The 19,447-nt window shown below is 35.6% G+C and overlaps 1 protein-coding gene across 1 annotated transcript in view; it reads right to left on the bottom strand.

Moving 5' to 3' along the window:
• Positions 1–19,447, bottom strand: part of ADAM32 (ADAM metallopeptidase domain 32) — a gene marked incomplete at its 5' end in the record, with an annotated part of 153,579 nt that overhangs the window by 74,709 nt on the left and 59,423 nt on the right. The window contains one exon of the mRNA XM_007178426.2: positions 18,052–18,133. Coding sequence (XP_007178488.2) covers positions 18,052–18,133 — 82 coding nt within the window. The remainder of the gene's footprint in view (positions 1–18,051; positions 18,134–19,447) is intronic.

The raw sequence follows: 19,447 nt of genomic DNA, 5'->3' as shown, positions 1-19,447 counted from the left end.
GCAGAGTTGATTGTTCACAGAGCATAGCCTGTGGCACTGTTTGGCCAGGAAACTTGGATGCCAGTTAGATTGAGTCAAGACCACAAACAAAGAGCTAAGCTGGTTTTCCCACTACACCTGGACAAGGACACAAATTCATAGCCCCGCCCACTGCTACATATAGCCTTCGGAAAGCCCAACCAACAAATCTAGCCAGAGCACACAGGAAGCTATGCTGCCCATCCAACAACCCTGCTTACAGTGGCACTTGAACAGAGAGCACAGCCCATGGTTTTCCCCATCTTCAGAGCAAAACCCAGTGGCCCCATGTGTCCAAGGAATTAAGGGCACAGTCTGCTTAATGTGGGTCCACAAACAATGAGCCATGCAGGTCATGTGCTCCCTGTCAGGGCAGGGAAGCTAATTCATCTCCCAGCTACCGCTGAGTAAAGTTCCCTGCTCTGACCTTCTAGGAAGCCTGACCAGTGAATCTAAACAACCACAGAGTATATCCTACTGCCTCGCTTGGGCAGGGAACCACACTATCAGTCCTATCCAACAGTTAATAGCCAGTGGTACCCCCTCCCCTGACCTCAGAGGTTGGGCAGTGGCCTTGCCCAATAATAGATCCTGCCTGCCCAAGGACATGTCCAGAAACCTAAACTGAGCTGACTAGTGAAGAACTGTCTCTGCCAAAGTGAACCTGTAAAGTCTGGAAGAGGAGACCAATAACTCAAATGCACAGGTGCCAAAGTAAGGAATGAAGGAGCAAGAAAAATCAGGCAGATGTGACACCATCAAATGAAACTAAAAATGCTGCAACATAACTAACCCAAAATAAATGGAGATCTATAAAGTGTCAGAGAAATAATTCAGAATAATCTCCTTAAAGAAGTTTAGTGAACTACAAGAACACACAGATGACCAAATGAAATTAGTAAAACAATGAATGAACAAAATAGGTTCAACAAAGGAACAGAAACCATTAAAAAGAGATATCCTAGAGCTGAAAAACACGACTGAAGCACTCAATAGAGAGCTTCAACAGTAGACTCGACCATGCAGAATAAAGAATCAGTGATCTAGAAGGCAAGAATATTTAAAATTATGCAGTCAGAGGAGCAAAAATAAAGAATGAAAAAGAAAGAAAGCCTACAGGACTATGGGACACACACACACACACACACACACACACACACACACACACACACACACACACACACCAATATCCATATCATGGGAATTCCAGAAGAAAAGAAAAAGGGACAGAAAGTACATTTAAAGCAATAATGGCTGAAAATTTCCAAAAACTGGGAAAGAGATGGACACCCAAATATATGAGGCACAAAGGACCCCAAATAGGTTGATCCTGAATAGGGCTACACCAGGACACATTATAATTAAAGTGTCAAAAGTAAAGACAAAGAAAGAATTTTGAAAGAAGAGAGGAAAAAAAACAAGTTACATACAAGGGAACCCCCATAAGACTATCAGCAGGTTTCTCAACAGAAATATTTCAGGTAAGGAGAGAATGGGATTATATATTCAAAATACTGAAAGAAAAACAACTGTCAACCAAGAATTCTATGCCCAGCAAAACTGTGCTTCAGAAATGAAGAAGAGATCATGATTCCCAAACAAATAAAAGCTGAGGGAGTTCATCACCACTAGACATGCCTTACAAGAAATGCGAAAGGGAGTTCTTTGAACTGAAGTAAAATAATGCTAATTAACATCATTAAAACATGAGAAAGTAGCATAAAACTCATTGCTAATGGTAAATATATAGTCAAAGTTAGGTTCTGTAATAGTGTAATGGTGGTGCATAATTCACTCTAGTCTGAAAGTGAAAAAACAAATATATTAAAAATAATCATAGTACAATATATGTTATAGGATACACAATATAAAAAATATGTATACTATAACATCAATAACTAAAAAAAGAATAAGAACCTGAGGGAGAAGAGAAGTAAAACTATAAAGTTTAAAAATGCTACTAAGAGGGAGGAGATCAAGATGGCAGAGTGAAGGGACCTGGAACTCACCGCCTCCCACAAGTACATCAAAAATACATCTACGTGCAGACCAAGTCTCACAGAATACCTACTGAAAGCAGGCAGACGATCTCATACAACCAAAGCTGCAAGAAAGATCCCCACATAGTGGAGTAGGATGAAGGGAAAAGGGAGGAGAAGCAGAATTGGGATGGGACCTGTGCCCATGGGAGGGAGCTGTGAAAGAGGAAAGGTTCCCTCACCCCACGAACCTCCTTCACCAGTTGCGAGGTCTGGTGGGACAAATAGGGAGCTTTAGAGGTTCAAGGGGAGAGTGTGGCCCAGCAGGGTACAGAGAGACCAGCACAGACCGCCCTTGCCATGTCACTGCACTTTCCACATGCCTGCTGGTGTGCGCAATGGCTGGATTCTGAAACTTGGGCTTCAGTGGACAGTCTGGGGAGAGAATTCAGTTTGGCTGTACAGAGACAGCCCGAAGGGCCTGGAGTGTGGCCCAAGTTGCAACTGAGGGTGCGTGCAGGATGGAGCATGGGTTCACCATAAGAGCCCCATTGTCAACACATGAAAGGAGGGTCATGGGTTTACCATACCAACCTCTTTGTCAGCATGCTCACAACAGGGCACGGTTCCCACTGCCGAGGGTTTTGCAAACTTTTGGGGCACCCACACGTGGAAGTGGGGGGCTGAAATCTAAGCCAATTATCCATGCTTCCACAGTGGGCAACGGTGGTATGGCGCTGGTGGGATCTCAGGCCGGCGGGTTTTGGGACTAGGACCGCACATGCATGCCGGACATCTGAGCCAATTATTGGTACTCCCATGGCAGAGATGATTCCAGGTGCCAGAAGCAGCGAACTTTGTGGACACACACACCAAGTGGCAGGCAACATCACAGAGTCACACATCTTGGTGGACAGCACCTGGGGAGGAATGCGCAGCAGCTCCTGTCCCAGAGGGAGTGCTCCAGTCCCATCTACCTCATACTGCAGCTTAGAAATGGATCTGGGGGCTTCTACTCCAACAACTGGGGAGCCGACCCTGTCCCCAACAGGGCTGTGACAACCACAGAGCAAAGAGTCATCTCTGCCCAACATCCAGTGCAGGTTCTGGTCACAACACCAAGCACACCCCCTTATCAAGGGGACAAGGGCCAGCACACCATGAGAAAGACATGGCAAGCATCCATACCAAAAACAGCCCTTGAGCCAAAAATATTGGACTCACACAGTCTACACAGGGTCACTCCCACATAAAAACAGCCCTTCAGACCACGGTAGATAATGGTTTCTCCTAAATTCATAGAGTCAGAGAACTATATAAGTAAAATGAAAAGGCACAGCAACTACTCCCAATGAAAAGAACAAGAGAAATCCCCTGAAAAAATAAGCAATGAAACAGACCTCCCAAATCTACCAGACCCCAAGTTCAAAAAAGCAGGTAATAAAAATGCTGAAGGAATTAAGAAAGATTATCAATAGAAATGCACATTACTGAAACAAGGAACTAGAAACTATAAAAAGGAGCCAAATAAAATTAGACAACTCAATTGCCAAGATAAAAACCGAGCTAGGGGAATTCCCTAGCAGTCCAGTGGTTAGGACTCCATGCTTCCACTGCAGGGGGCATGGGTTCGGGGAACTAAGATCCCACAGGCTGCATGGCAAAAAAAAAAAAAAGAGCTAAAGGCAATAAATAGCAAACTAAATAATGCAGAAGAACAAATAAATGATCTGGAATATAGAATAATAAAATTAATCAGAACAGCAGATTGAAAGACAAATGAAAAAAAATGAAAGCAACATATGAGATCTATGAGATGATATAAATCATGCCAATCTACAAATAATAGGAATCCCAGAAAGAGAAGAAAGAGGAAAGGGGATCGAAAATATGCTTGAAGAAATTATGGCTGCAAAACTCCCAAACCTAAAGAAGGAAACAGATATCCAGGTACAGGAAGCACAGAGGATCTCAAACACGGTGAACACAAACAGACCTACACCAAGACATATCATAATTAAAATGGCAAAAGATAAAGATAAAGAGAGGGTTCTAAAGGCAACAAGAGAAAAAGAGTCAGTTACAAGGGAACCCACATAAGGCTATCAGCTGATCTCTCTACAGAAACTTTGCAGGCCAGAAGGGAATGGCAAGATATATTCAAAAGTCCTGAAAGGGAAAACTTGCAACCTAGGATACTCTATCAAGCAAGATTACCATTTAGAATAGAAGGAGAGATAAAGGATTTCTCAGACAAGAAAAAACTAAAAGAATACAGCAATACTAAACCTATCCTAAAAGAAATAATAAAAGGTCTTCTCTAAATAGAAAGAAGCAAGAATCTATAGGAAAGGGAAAACTACAATAGGAAAGGCAAATATATAAAAAAGATTAAAGATCACGTAAATAAGCCAGTATATAGATTAAAAAACAATCGAAAAGTTCTGTGAAAGCGATTATAACTACAATGAACAGCAAAGAAATACACATGAAGATGTAAAAATCACAAAATTTGGGGGAAGGGAGTAAGAAAATGTAGATCTTTTAGAATGTGTTTGAGCTTATATGACTACCAGTCTAAAGCAAGTAGATATAGTTATGGGCTAACATACTTGAAAACCAGGGTAACCACAAATCAAAAACATATAATAGATTCACAAAAACCAAAAACAAAGGAACTCGAGCATAATACAAAAGAAAACCATCAAACCACAAGAGGAAAAACAAAAATAATAAGGAACAAAGAAGAAATACAAAATCAACTGGAAAACAAGGTTTAAAATGGAAATAAATATATACTTCTCAATAATTACTTCAAATGTCAATGGAGTAAATGTTCCTATCAAAAGACACAGAGTGGCAGACTGGATAATAAAACAAGAACCTACAATGTGCTGCCTACTAGAGAACCACATTAGGGCCAAAGATACATATAGATTGAAAATGAGGGGTTGGAAAAGATATTTCATGCAAGTGGAAATGACAGGAAAACAGGGGTAGCAATACTCATATCAGACAAAATAGATTTTAAAACAAAGTCCATAAAGATAATCTCAAAATGGCTTAAAGACTTAAATATAAGACAGGACACCAAAAAACTACTAGAAGAGAACACAGGAAAGACATTCTCTGACATCAACTGTAGTGATGTTTTCTTAGGTCAGTCTCCCAAGGGAATAGAAATAAAAGCAAAAATAAACAAATGGGACCTAACCAAACTTACAAGCTTTTGCATAGCAAAGGAAACCATACAATGAAAAGACAACCTACAGACTGGGAGAAAATATTTGCCAATGATGCTACTGACAAGGGCTTAATTTCTAAATATACAAACAGCTCATACAACTCAATAACAAAAAAACAAACAAACCAATCAAAAAAAGGGCAGAAGACCGAAACAGACATTTCTCCAAAAAAGACATACAGATGGCCAATAAGCACATGAAAAGCTGTTCAACATCACCAATTATCAGAGAAATGCAAATCAAAACTACAATGAGATATCACCTCACACCAGTCAGAATGGCCATCATCAAAAAACCTATAAACAATAAGTGCTGGAGAGGGTGTGGAGAAAAGGGAACTCTCCTACACTGTTAGTGGGAATGTAAATTGGTGCAGCCACTATTGAAAACAGTATGGAGGTTCCTTAAAAAACGAAAAGTAGAGTTACAATAGGATCCAGCAATCCCACTCCTGGGTATATATCTGGAAAAAATGAAAACTCTAATTCAAAAAGATACTTGCACCCCAATGTTCACAGCAGCACTATTAACAATAGCCAAGACGTGGAATCAACTAGTGTCCATCAATAGATGACTGGCTTAAGAAGATATATATACAATGGAATATTACTCAGCCATAAAAAAGAATGAAATATTGCCATTTGTAGAAATGTGCATGGACTTAGAGAGCATTGGGTTGCCCAAAAAGTGCCTTCGGTTTTTAAGTAAAAATAAAAGACACATTTTTCATTTTCATCAAGAACTTTATTGAACAACATATTCACCATTTTGTTCCACTACCTTCTGCCATTTTTCAGGCAACTTCATAATTCCATCTTCCCAAAACTTTTTATCTTTTTGAGCAAAGAACTGTTCCACATGTCTGTTACAGTCTTCCAGGGAATTGAAATTTTCTCCGTTAAGAAAATTGTGTAAAGACCAAAAAAATGGAAATCCAAAGGTGCAATGTCTGGTGAATACGGTGGATGAATCAGAATGTCCCAGCCAAGATGTAACAGTTTTTGCCTGGTCATCAAAGAAACACGCGGTCTTGCGTTATCCTGATGGAAGATTATGTGTTTTCTGTTAACTAATTCTGGACGCTTTTCGTCGAGTGCTGCCTTCAGTTGGTCAAATTGGGAGCAGTACTTGTTGGAATTAATCCTTTGGTTTTCCAGAAGCAGCTCATCATAGAGGACTCCTTTCCAATCCCACCACATACACAACATCACCTTCTTTGGATGAAGACCGGCCTTTGGTGTCGTTGGTGGTGGTTCATTTCACTTGCCCCATGATCTCTTCCATTCCACATTATTGTACAGTTTCCACTTTTCACAATTTGTTTTAAAAATGGAACGTTTTCATTACGTTTAAGTAGAGAATTGCATGCGGAAATAAGGTCAAGAAGGTTTTTTTCACTTAACTTTTGTGGAACCCAAACATCAAAGTGATTAACAGAACCAAGCTGGGGCAAATGATTTTCCATGCTTGATTTGGTTATTTTGAGTATGTCGGCTATCTCCCACATGGTATAACATTGACTATTCTCATTTAATGTCTCGATTTGATCGCTATCACCTTCAACTGGTCTACCTGATCATGGAGTGTCGCCCAGCGAAAAATCCCCAGCACAAAACTTTGCAAACCACTTTTGACACGTTCGATCAGTCACAGCACCTTCTCCATACACTGCACAAATCATTTTTTGTGTTTCAGTTGCATTTTTACTTTTCTTGAAATAATAAAGCATAATATGCTGAAAATGTTGCTTTTTTCTTTGATCTTCAATATTAAAATGACTATACAAAAATTCACCAATTTTGATAAATCTATTTTTAAATACACCCTGATATGACGGCTGTCACATACAATCTAACAAAATTGTTTCAAATGAAGTTAAAGACAACTAAGTGCTAGTACAGCCATCTTACAGAAAAAAACCGAATGAACCTTTTGGCCAACCCAATATTATACTTAGTGAAGTAAGTCAGACAGAGAAAGACAAATACTATATGATATCACTTACATGTGGAGTCTAAAAAATAATACAAATGAATCTATATGCAAAACAGAAAAAGAATCAAGGACATAGAAAACAAACTAATGGTTACCAAAGTGAGAGGGAGTAGGGAGGTACAAAGAAGGAGTATGGAATTAACAGATACAAACTATTATACATAAAACAGATAAGCAATAAGGATCTACTGTATAGCACAGGAAATTACATTCAATACCTTTTAATAACCTATAATGGAATATAATCAGAAAAAATAACTGAATCACTATGCTGTATACCTGAAGCTAACACAATATTGCAAGCAATTATACTTCAATTTAAAAAATGATGGAACTAATAATAGAAACAGAAAAATCTATTAAAATAGTTGGAGACATCAACATCTCTCTATCAGTAATTTACAGATGAAGCAGGTAGAAAATTAGGAGGAATACAGATGACATAAAATTCACTATTAATCAATTTGATCTAATTGATATTTATAGAGTACTCCACTTAACAACAGGAACACATTTTTTTAAGCTCACATAGATCACTCAGCAAGATATGCTGCATTCTGCATTATAGAACATCCCTTTAAATATTTATAAAAATATAAATAAACCATGTTAAGAGTGTTCTCAAACTACATGGAATTAAACTAAAAATTAACTAAAAATCAAAAACAAAAAGATAGCTGGAATTTTCCCAAAATATGTGGAAAATGAACAGCATGATTCTAAATAATCACCTGGTCAAAGAAGAGTCTCAAGGTCTCTTTGAATTCAATGAAAATGAAAACACAACTTACCTGAATCTGTGGGATATAGTGAAAATAGTCATTAGAGGGAAATGTATAGTGTTAACTGAACACCTTTGTTTTTGGTCTTTATTTTCAGCCATTGTAATTTCCTAAAAGATTAAGAGCAAAAGCAATAAAAGCATCGTTTGTTATAATTGTGGGGTTTTGGTCCCAAAATAGCTCAGGAGAGATAAAAGTGAAAGGAGCATCTTTTGTTATTCATAATATGCCCCTTTCAATCACAGTTTATGTTAATGACATATTTTTGGAAAGTCCTATGGATGGAGAGGAACCAACTATTTAATTAGAGGGTGGCAACTTTCACCCTGCTCCAGGCCTCTAGTAAGGGAAGAGGGGCTGGAGATTGAGTTCAATCACCAATGGCCAGTGATTACACCAATCATGCTAAGGGACAAAATGAAGCCTCCATAAAAGAACCTGAAGGAGTTCAGGGAGCTTCTGGGTTTGTGAACACGTGGAGGTATCAGAAGTGCAGCATTCCTGAGAAGGGTACTGAAACTCGGCAATACTTCTCCCATACCTTGCCCTATGCACCTCTTCCATCTGAATGTTCCTGAGTTGTATCCTTTTATAATACTGATGATATAGTAAAAAATATATATATAAGGAATACGGCAAAATGAGGAGACAGAGGAATATGTTCCAAACAAGGGAACAAGACAAAACTCCAGAAAAAGACCTGAACAGTGAGAAAGGTAATGATCTTAAAGATGCTCAACAAACTGGAGAAGATTGGATGAACACAATGATAATTTCAACAGAGTTAGAAAATATAAAGAGGAACCTAACAGAGCTAAAGAACACAATAACTGAAATTAAGACTATACTATAAGAAATCAACAGTAGATTAGATAATACAGAGGAATAGATCAGCAAACTGCAGGACAGAGTAGTAGATATCACCAAAGCAGGAAAGAAAAAAAAATTTTTAATGAAAACAGTTTGAGAGAGACCTCTGGGATGACATCAAGCATACTAACATTCCCATTACAAGGGTCCCAGGATGAGAAAAGAGAGAGAAAGGGGCAGAGAACATAATTGAAGAAATAGTAGCTGAAATTTTCCCTAACCTGGAGAAAGAAACAGATATCAAGGTCTAAAAAGCACAGAGTCCCAAACAAGATGAACCCAAAGAGGTCTACACCAAGACACATTATAATTAAAATGTCAAAGATTAAAAAGAGAAATATTAAAAGCAGCCAGAAAAAAGCAACCAGTTACATACAAGGAAACTCCCATAAGACTATCAGCTGACTTTTCAGTAGAAACTCTGCAGGCCAAAAGAGAGTGGCATGATGATATATTCAAAGAGATGAAAGAAAAAATCCTACAACCAAGAATACTTTACCAGGCAAGGTTATCATTCAGAATTAAAGGAGAGATAAACGTTTTATGGGCAAGCAAAAGGTAAAACAGTTCACCACAAAACTGGCTTTACAAGAAATGTTGAAGGGACTTCTCTAAGCACAAACAGCCATATCTAGAAACATGAAAGTTACGAAAGGAAAAAAATCTTTTTGGAAAGGCAAACATAGAGTAAAGGTGTAGATCAATTGGTTATAAAGCTAGTAAAAAGGTTAAAATATAAAAGTAGTAAAATCACCTATATCCACAATATGTAGTAAGGGATACACAAAACAAAAAGTGTAAAATATGATGTCAAAAATATTAAACATGGGCAGGGGGAGTGTAAATGCAGGGTTGTTAGAATGCATTCAAACTTAAGAGATCATTGACATAAAGTAGTCATGTACATATGTAGGTTGTTATATATGAACTCATGGTAACCACAAACCAAAAACTTATAATAGATACACAAATACAAAAAAGGAAAGTTATCCAAACAAAACACTAAAGATAGTCATCAAATCAAAAGGGAAGAGAGAAAGAAAAGAAGGAACAAAAAAGAGCTACTACAATTAGAAAACAATAAACAAAATGGAAATAAATACATACTTAGCCATATTTTATTTAAATGTAAATGAACTAAAAGCTCCCAGGAAAAAGAAATGGAGTGGCTGAATGGATACAAAAACAAGACCCATATAAATGCTGCCTGCAAGAGACTCACTTCAGCTCTAAAGACATGCACAGACTGAAAGTAAGAGAATGGAAAATGATATTCCATGCAAATTAAAATGAAAAGAAGGCTGGGACAGCAACACATATCAGATGAATAGACTTTAAATCAAAGACTGTAATAAACAAAAAGAACAATACATAATGACAAAGGTATCAATCCAACAAGAAGATATAAAAATTGTAAATACATATGCACCCAACATAGGAAAACCTAAATAGATAAAGCAAATATTAACAACCTAAAGGGAAAAACTGACAGTAATTCAACATAGCAGGGTACTTTAACACCCTACATTCATCAATGGAAAGATCATCTACAGACAAAACCAACAAGGAAACAATGGCCGTAAATGACATATTAGACAGATGTAATTAATAAATATAATAGATAATAGATGAAATTAATAGATTCCATCCAAAAACAGCAGACTATACATTCTTTTCAAGTGCACATGGAGCACTCTCCTGGATAGATCACATGCTAGGCTACAAAAAAAGATTCAATAAATTTAGGGAGACTAAAATCATATCAAGCATCTGTTCTCACCACAGGACATAAGATTAAAAATCATCAACAAAAAAAATTGCAAAAAATACAAACATGTGGAGTGTAAAAAATATGCTACTAAACAACCAATGGGTCACTGGGGAAATCAAGAGGAAATCAAAATATACCTTGAGACAAATGAAAATGGAAACACAATGATATAAAATCTATAGGATGAAGCAAAAGCAGTTCTAAGAGGGAAGATTATAACACTACAAGCCTACCTCAATTAACCAGAAAAATATCAAACGATATAACCTTAAACCTAAAAGACTAGGCGAAGTATAAACAAAGCCCAAAGTTAGGAGAAAGAAGGAAATCATAAAGATCAGAGGGGAAATCAATGAAATAGAGACAAAAAACAAACAAAGAAACAAAAAACAGTAGAAAAGATCCATGAAACTAAGACCTGGTTCTTTGAAAAGATTTTTAAAAATTGATAAACCTTTCACCAGGCTCATCCAGAAAAAAGAGGAAGCCCAAATAAAATCAGTAACTAAAGAGAATTTACAACAGACACTACAGAAATATAAAGTATCATGAGGGATTACTACAAACAATTATATACCAACAAGCTGAACAAACTAGAAGTAATGGATAAATTCCCAGAAATGTACAATCTTCCAAGACTGAATTACAAAGAAATAGAAAAACTAAAAAGACCAATTAGCAGTAATAAAATTGAGTCAAAACCCAAGAGTCCCAAAAAACAAAAGTCCAGGACCCTAACAGTTTCACAAGCCAATTCTACCAAACACCTATCCTTCCAAAATTTTGAAGAGGAAGGAATGTTTACAAACTCATTCTACAAGGTCAGCATCATTCTGAATCCAAAACCAGACAAAGACACCATACACACACACACACACACACACACACACACACATATACACACACAGAGAAATTACAGGCCAATATCACTAATAAACATAGGTGTAAAAATCCTCAACAAAATATTAGCAAACCAAATTCAACAATATATTAAAAGGATCATACACCATGATCATGTGGGATTTATCCCAGGGATGCAAGGATGGTTCAATATCTGCCAGTCAATCAGTGTGATACACCATATTAACAAATTGAAGAATAAAAGTCACATGATCATCTCAATAGATGCACAAAAAGCTTTTGACAAAATTCAACACCCATTTACGATTTTAAAAAAAAACTTTCAACAAAGTTGGCATAGAGGGAACATACATCAACATAATAAAGGTCATATACGTCAAACCCACAGCTAATATACTCAACAATGAAAAGGTGAAGGCATTTCCTCTAAGATTAGGAGCAAGACAAGGATGTCCACTCTTGCCACTTTTATTCAACATAGTATTAGAAGTCCTAGCCACAGCAATTAGACTAAAAAAAGAAATAAAAGGAATCCAAATTGGAAAGGAAGAAGCAAAACTGTCACTGTTTGCAAATGACATGATACTATATGCAGAAAATTCTAAAGATGCCACAAAAAACTATTAGACCTAATAAATGAATTCAGTTAAGTTCCAGGATACAAAACTAATATACAGAAATCTGTTGTTGCATTTCTATATACTAACAATGAACTATCAGAAAGAAATTTTAATAAAACAATCCCCTTTAAAATTGCATTAAAAAAAATACCTAGGAATAAATCTAACCAAGGAGGTATAAGAACCATACTCAGAAAACTATAAAACACTGATGAAAGAAATTGAAGGGCTTCCCTGGTGGCGCAGTGGTTGAGAATCTGCCTGCTAATGCAGGGGACACGGGTTTGAGCCCTGGTCTGGGAAGATCCCACGTGCCGCAGAGCAACTAGGCCCGTGAGCCACAACTACTGAGCCTGCGCATCTGGAGCCTGTGCTCCGCAAGAAGTAGAGGCCGCGATAGTGAGAGGCCCGCGCACTGCAATGAAGAGTGGCCCCCACTTGCCACAACTAGAGAAAGCCCTCGCACAGAAACTAAGACCCAAAACAGCCATAAATAAATAAATAGAAATAAATTTAAAAAATTAAAAAATGCAGTTCAAGTACTTTCTTTAAAAAAAAAAAAAAAGAAATTTAAGACAACACATATAAATAGAAAGCTATATGGGTTCATGGACTGGAAGAATTAATATTGTTAAAATGACCATACTAGCCAAGGCAATCAACTTGGCTTCCATTATCCCTATCAAAACACCAATGGCGTTTTTCACAGAGTTGGAACAAATACTTCTAAAATTTGTGTGGAAACATCAAAGTCCCAGAACAGTCAAAGCAATCTTGATAAAGAACAAAGTTGAAGTTATCATATTCCCTGATTTCAAATTATACTACAACGCTACAGTAACCAAAACAGTATGGTCCTGGTACAAAAACAGACACATAGATTAATGGAACAGAATTGAGGGTCCAGAAATAAACCCTAGCTTATATGGTCAGTTAAGCTATGACAAAGGAGGCAAGAATAATTAATGGGAAAAAGACAGTCTCTTCAATAAGTGGTGTTGGGACAATTGGACAGGTACATGCAAAAGAATGAAACTGGACTACTTTCTCACACCATATACAATAAAAAAAAAAAAAACTTGAAATGGATTAAAAACTTAAATGTAACACCAGAAACCATGAAACTCCTGGAACAAAACATAGGAAGTATGCTCTTTGACATCAATCTTAGCAATATTTTCATACCTGTCTCCTCAAGCAAGGAAAATAAAAGTAACAATAAACAAATGGTACTACATCAAACTAAAAAGCTTTTGCATAGTGAAGAAAACCAACGACAAAATTAAAAGGTAAACTACTAAGTGGGAGAGAATATTGGCAAACAATATATATAATAAGGGGCTAATATTCAAAATATACAAAGAACTCACACATCTGAATATCAAAAAAAAACCCCAAAACCTGATTTAAAAATGGGCAGAGGACCTGAATAGACATTTTCCCAAAGAAGACATACAGATGGCCAACAGACACATGAAAAGATGCTCAAAAACACTAATCATCAAGGAAATTAAAATCAAAACCACAGTGAGAAACCACCTCACACCTGTCAGAATGGCTGTCATCAAAAAGACAAAAACAAGTGTTGGCAATGATGCGGAGAAAAGGGAGCCCCTGTGCATTGTTGATGGGACTGTAAATTGGTGCAGCCACTATGGAAAAGAGTATGGAGGTTCCTCCTAAAATTAAAACTTGGACTGCATATAATCCAACAATTTCACTTGTGGGTGTTTTTCCAAAGAAAACAAAAACACTAATACTAAACGATATGTACCCCAATGTTCATTGCAGCATTATTTACCATAGCCATGATATAGAAGCAACCGAAGTATCCACTGTTAGATGAGCGGATAAAGAAGATATGACATGTGTGTATATACATATACATACATATATGTATGTATGTATATGTATATACACACACACACATACACACACAGTAGATTAATACTCAGCCAATAAAATCTTGCCATTTGCACCTACTGTATAGCACAGGGAACTCTGCTCAATATTATGTAACAACCCAAATGGGAAAAGAATTTGAAAAAGAATAAATACATGCATATGTATAACTGAATCACTTTGCTGTACACCTGAAACTAACACAACATTGTTAATCACCTATACACCAATATAAAATAAAAAGTCAAAAAAAATAAAAAATAAATTTTAAAAAAATCTTGCCATTTGTTGTACAGATGAACCTGTTTACAAGGCAGAAATAGAGACACAGACGTAGTGAACAAATGTATGGACACCAAGGGGGGAAAGGGGGCGGGGGGGTGGGATGAACTGGGAGATTGGGACTGACAGATATACACATTTATACAATATGTATAAAATAGGTAACTAATGAGAACTTGCTGTATAGCACAGGGAACTCTACTCAATGCTCTGTGGTGACCTAAATGGGAAGGAAATCCAAAAAAGAGAAGATACATGTATACATACAGCTGATTCACTTCACTGTACAGCAGAAACTAACACAACATTGTAAAACAACTACACCCCCCCCCCAATAAAAATCTTGCCATTTGCAAAACCATGGAAGGTCTATCTGGAGAGTATTACACTGAGTGAAATAAGTCAGACAGAGAAAGACAAATATGTATGCTCTCACTTATATTTGAAATCTAAAAACAAAAGAAACAAACAAAAGAAAATGAAAACAAACTCAGGTAGCAAAGACAGATGGGTGGCTGTCAGAGGGGAGAGGGTGGGGTGGTGGTGAAATAGGTAAAGTGGATTAAGAAGTACAAACCTCCAGTTATAAAATAAATAAGCCATGGGGGTATAATATACAGCACATGAAATAAGGTCAATAATATTAACTTTGTATGGGGACAGACAATTACTAGACTTGTCATGACTTTTTGTAAGGTATGCAAATGTCAAATCACTATGTAGTACACCTAAAACTAACATAATGTTGTACGTCAACTACATTTCAATTTACAAAAAGATCAAATGGAAATTGGAAGAGTTATGTATAGAGATGTTTATTAAATATTGTTTGTAATGGCAAAAATAGAAACAACCAAAATTCCCATGAAAAGCATAAAGGATACAGTGTGGCATTCATATAATAAAGTATCAAGCACCAATGCAAAAAATTTACTAGGCACAAAGGATTTTGAGGACAGTGAAACTACTCTCTATGACACTATAATGCTAGATATATGTCATTATATATTTGTCAAAACTCACACAATGTATACCACCAAAATGAACCTTAATGTAAGCTGTGAACTTTTGGTGGTTGTAATGTGTCAGTGTAGGTCCATCATCTGTAACAAATGCACCTCTCTGGTGTGGACGTTAACAGTGAGGGAGGTTATGTGGTGGTGGTGGGGGGGGGGGCAAGGACTATATGGGATATCTCTGTACTTCCCTCTTAATTTTGCTATGAACCTAAAATTTCTCTTAAAAAACGAAGTCTTTTAAAAGTTAACTGTAATTCCATTAAATCTCAAAATTATAAGTGGAAACCAAAACAATCTATTTGCAGAATGATACAGCAGGATACAATTTATATTATGTTTAAAGCATAAAAAACAATTCTTGTTTAGAGACATATTCAATTGTGGTAAAAGTATAAGAGCTTTTAAACAAAGAAATATAAAGGTTTATAAAAATATAAGTATAAAAGCTTTGTAAAAGCATCATTCCTTGAATTCAACTCCTCTAATAATTCTATCCTACATCCTGCCTCACCCACTCATTCCTATGGTTCACACTCTAGACCCTGTCAACAGATTTTTATCAACAACTGCAAGTCCTCTGCCATCTCTGTGCATCCCACATCCTGACCACTTGCTGTCTCTCCTGATAACTCCACTAGCACCTCAACTACAACAATCTGCACACCCATCAGCACAACCAAACCATGGTTCCTACGTTTTCACTGTTCCTAATCTCCTTACTGACTTCTCTCCTCCTTTAAGCAGTTCAGATTCTCTTACAAACACCCTCAATTTCCTTGCCATCCTTGCACTTCATAATGAGTTGACAAAAACACAATACATCAATCTTCAGAATGTTGAGAGAGAAGGATGTTAGAACTAGGATTCTAAACCTAGCCAAATTATCAGTCAAATGTGGAGGGAGAGCAAAAGTGTTTTCATTAATAAAATAACAGTGTCTGCCACTTATATACACTGTGTTCAAAATTTTTTAAACTTGAAGTTATTCTAGAAAAAGAGCAAAGAATTCCAAGAAAAGGAAGATGAAGTTTAATTTTCTGTGGCAGTTGGTTCCGCCCACAGAAGTAAAATAAGTTAGAAAAAAATTGAGAAGCTCCATTAGACCTCTTTTGGCCATCAAAGCTTTACCAGAATAACAACATATTTATTTCTTGATTCAGAGTTAATATCATTTTTGTATTCATAATACCATAAAATAATATTTATTGATTTAACTTAAAAATCAACCTGTAGACAAAGTACCAAAGTTCTATAAAATAAATTATACATTTTATAACTCTTAACAATGGATATGAGAAGTGTACTATTTTACATGTCTCATTTTTCATAGCAAATAATCAATGGACTGTGCTTAAGGTAAAAAGATTTTTTAAAATAATTAATATAAATAATAAAAACATAAATACATTAAGATGGTAATATATTATGCAATAATATTTAATGTATTATATATTATTGTGTATTATATATTGTATAACATCTGTAATATATAATTACATATATTATGTATATACATATAATATTTAAGAATGTGTTCAATATAGATTACTAATATTATAAGTATTAATAAAGTAATAAAAACTTCACAATATATATGACAAATAGAGAGAGTGGGTTAAATATGTCAAAGATAATATTACCAATGTTGTCTAAAGTTTATTAATCAAAGTAGGGGTCAAAGTATATATATTTTAAATAAATAAACTTAACTACCAGAGAATTTAAATAGAAATTATAAATTCTCATAGGACTTCATGAAGGGGATAAAGAAGAGAGTTTTGCTAACAAACTTTGCTTTTTATAGCTACAATTTAAACAATTTTACATATACATGCATGCATGCATAAATTCTGTAATAAAAATAATTGGAAGAGTATCAGAAATAAAAATATGCATGCAAAATCCCATTTTTGCAAAAACATATAGTGGAGAGCCACAGTAACAGATAAAAACCCTAAGTAGGAGATACATATTAATCAAAATGTTAACAGTGATTATTGCTTCATCCCTCGGAAGATGCCAGATTATATAAGTTTCCGTTTATGTTTCTATATGTTCTCTTAAAAATGGACATGAATAACATAAATTACTTCGTAATTTTAAAATACTATATAGTACTTAAACTTATTTTTAAAAAGGATGAATAGGTGGGGGAAAGGCTCAATGAATTACTTCTCTTTCAGTGATGCATCTAATTATACCAATAATTTATTTAAATATAAAATATTTATAAGAACTATAAATACTTAAAATAGACATAAAGGTTTCTTTTAAATATTATGTAGAAAAATTTGAAACATTTTAATGGATTTTTGTCATACTTTTTGGTTGATCATTTGTTTTGATTTTGAAGTTAATTTATCTATAAGACTATTTTTCCAATTTTATACCTACAAGAAAAAAAAATCTATTTTGGTTATAGAAATATCTTTACAGATAATTTTTCATAATGCACTCTTCTATATAATAAGGAATACATGTGTATTTATTATATTTTTATTCCACTTTAACTTCCAAATAATTGCAATAAGACACTTGTACTTCAGAATACTATTCCTTCTACATACTTCAAAGTTTTCAGAGTGATGGAATATAAATGCAATCTCTAAATGTAAATATAAATGTGAAGTATATAAAATATATGCTGTAAGGCTGGGTAATTTTTAAATGTATTTTTTTCAAATAATAAGATTAAGTAATTACATACCAAAGCAATTCCTGCAGAATAACTGGTAACACACATCTTTCCAGGAAATGCTGCTCCCACATAATCTGGATAATCTCTATAGCTAAATAAATAAGTACATAATTATAGTTAATTTTGACAAACAATTCACAGGTGATAACTCCTGCTAGTAATTTGTCTGTAGTTCATAAAATTCTAGTCTGAAGCAAATTGAAGTACAATCTTTCCGTATGTCTTTAACTGTTTCAAATTTGTAAAATAGTCTTAATTACATGAGATTAGGCAATCTGGGTTTCTAAAACATATCCAATGGATCCAAGTTACTGATGACTTTACTGTTCTTGTGATGTTTGGTTAGGGTTACCAAAGCCTTGATCAAACATTTCAATCAAAAGCATTTTGTTGAATTACAATGAAAAATAGTTTTAATGTATGGATTAAAAGTTTTCACTCAAATGTAGAAAAGCTCACCATTTTCTCACTGGAATGATTTTATTGTTCTACAACTTAACATTATTTTTTTCTGCTTTGAGAAGAAGAGTCCATATAAACTGCCATATAATAATAGCACTATTCTCATGGATTTACATTAACTGTTCTATTTAATCCTCAAATCCAGCCAGTGAATTAGATACTATTTTTTCCCCACTGAACAGATCAAACATCAGATGGGAAGTACAAGTAACTTGCTCAGGGCAGCACAGTTAAGTGCTGCTGAAGGATATGAACTTGGACAGTTTGAATCCAGAGCCATACTCTCAATCACTAAGATACAGATGCTCCAAACATATTCTGCCATCTTTAGAGCCCCAGCCAAAACGAACATTCCAAGACGTGTGTAAAAAAGCTTGGTACGCAATTCTCAATTTGAAATGCCTCCTCAGTCTCAACTGCACTTCACTTCACAATTGCACTGTCTCTCCACTGCTCCCTTATTCTGCCTCGCTGATATTGTTTATACGTAAGCACTTGTTTCCAAGTATTCTCCTTTAACACCCAACTTTGGCTTTACATTCCAGTATCAAAGTATTGTTTACACTCTTTCTTCATTCAAGATAGTTCTCCCAATAGATAAGACTTTCCCCCAAACTCTGTGCATACTCCTGATGAGCTGGATTCAATAATAGCTATTTTTTACTTAATACGGCCCACCCAGTCTCCACATCAAATCAGTTATCAAGATTTACTGTTTTACTTCTTCAACTTTTCTTGTATCCCTCCCCTCCTTCAGAGGTTAGCTCCAGTTATAACTATGAATTCCGTACTCTTTGAAAATAACTATTATTTAGTCCCATGTCTCTAGGCATATTGTTTCCATAACCTGGAATGCTTTCCACCTCCTTTCACTGAATTTAAACATTCCTGGGACTTCCCTGGTGATCCAGTGGTAAAGAATCTGCCTTCCAATGCAGGGCAT

This window comes from Balaenoptera acutorostrata, chromosome 21 (assembly GCF_949987535.1).
Source record: "Balaenoptera acutorostrata chromosome 21, mBalAcu1.1, whole genome shotgun sequence".
NCBI lineage: Eukaryota > Metazoa > Chordata > Mammalia > Artiodactyla > Balaenopteridae > Balaenoptera > Balaenoptera acutorostrata.
Note: the sequence above shows the minus strand (reverse complement) of the source record. Positions and strands in the feature narration are given on the sequence as shown.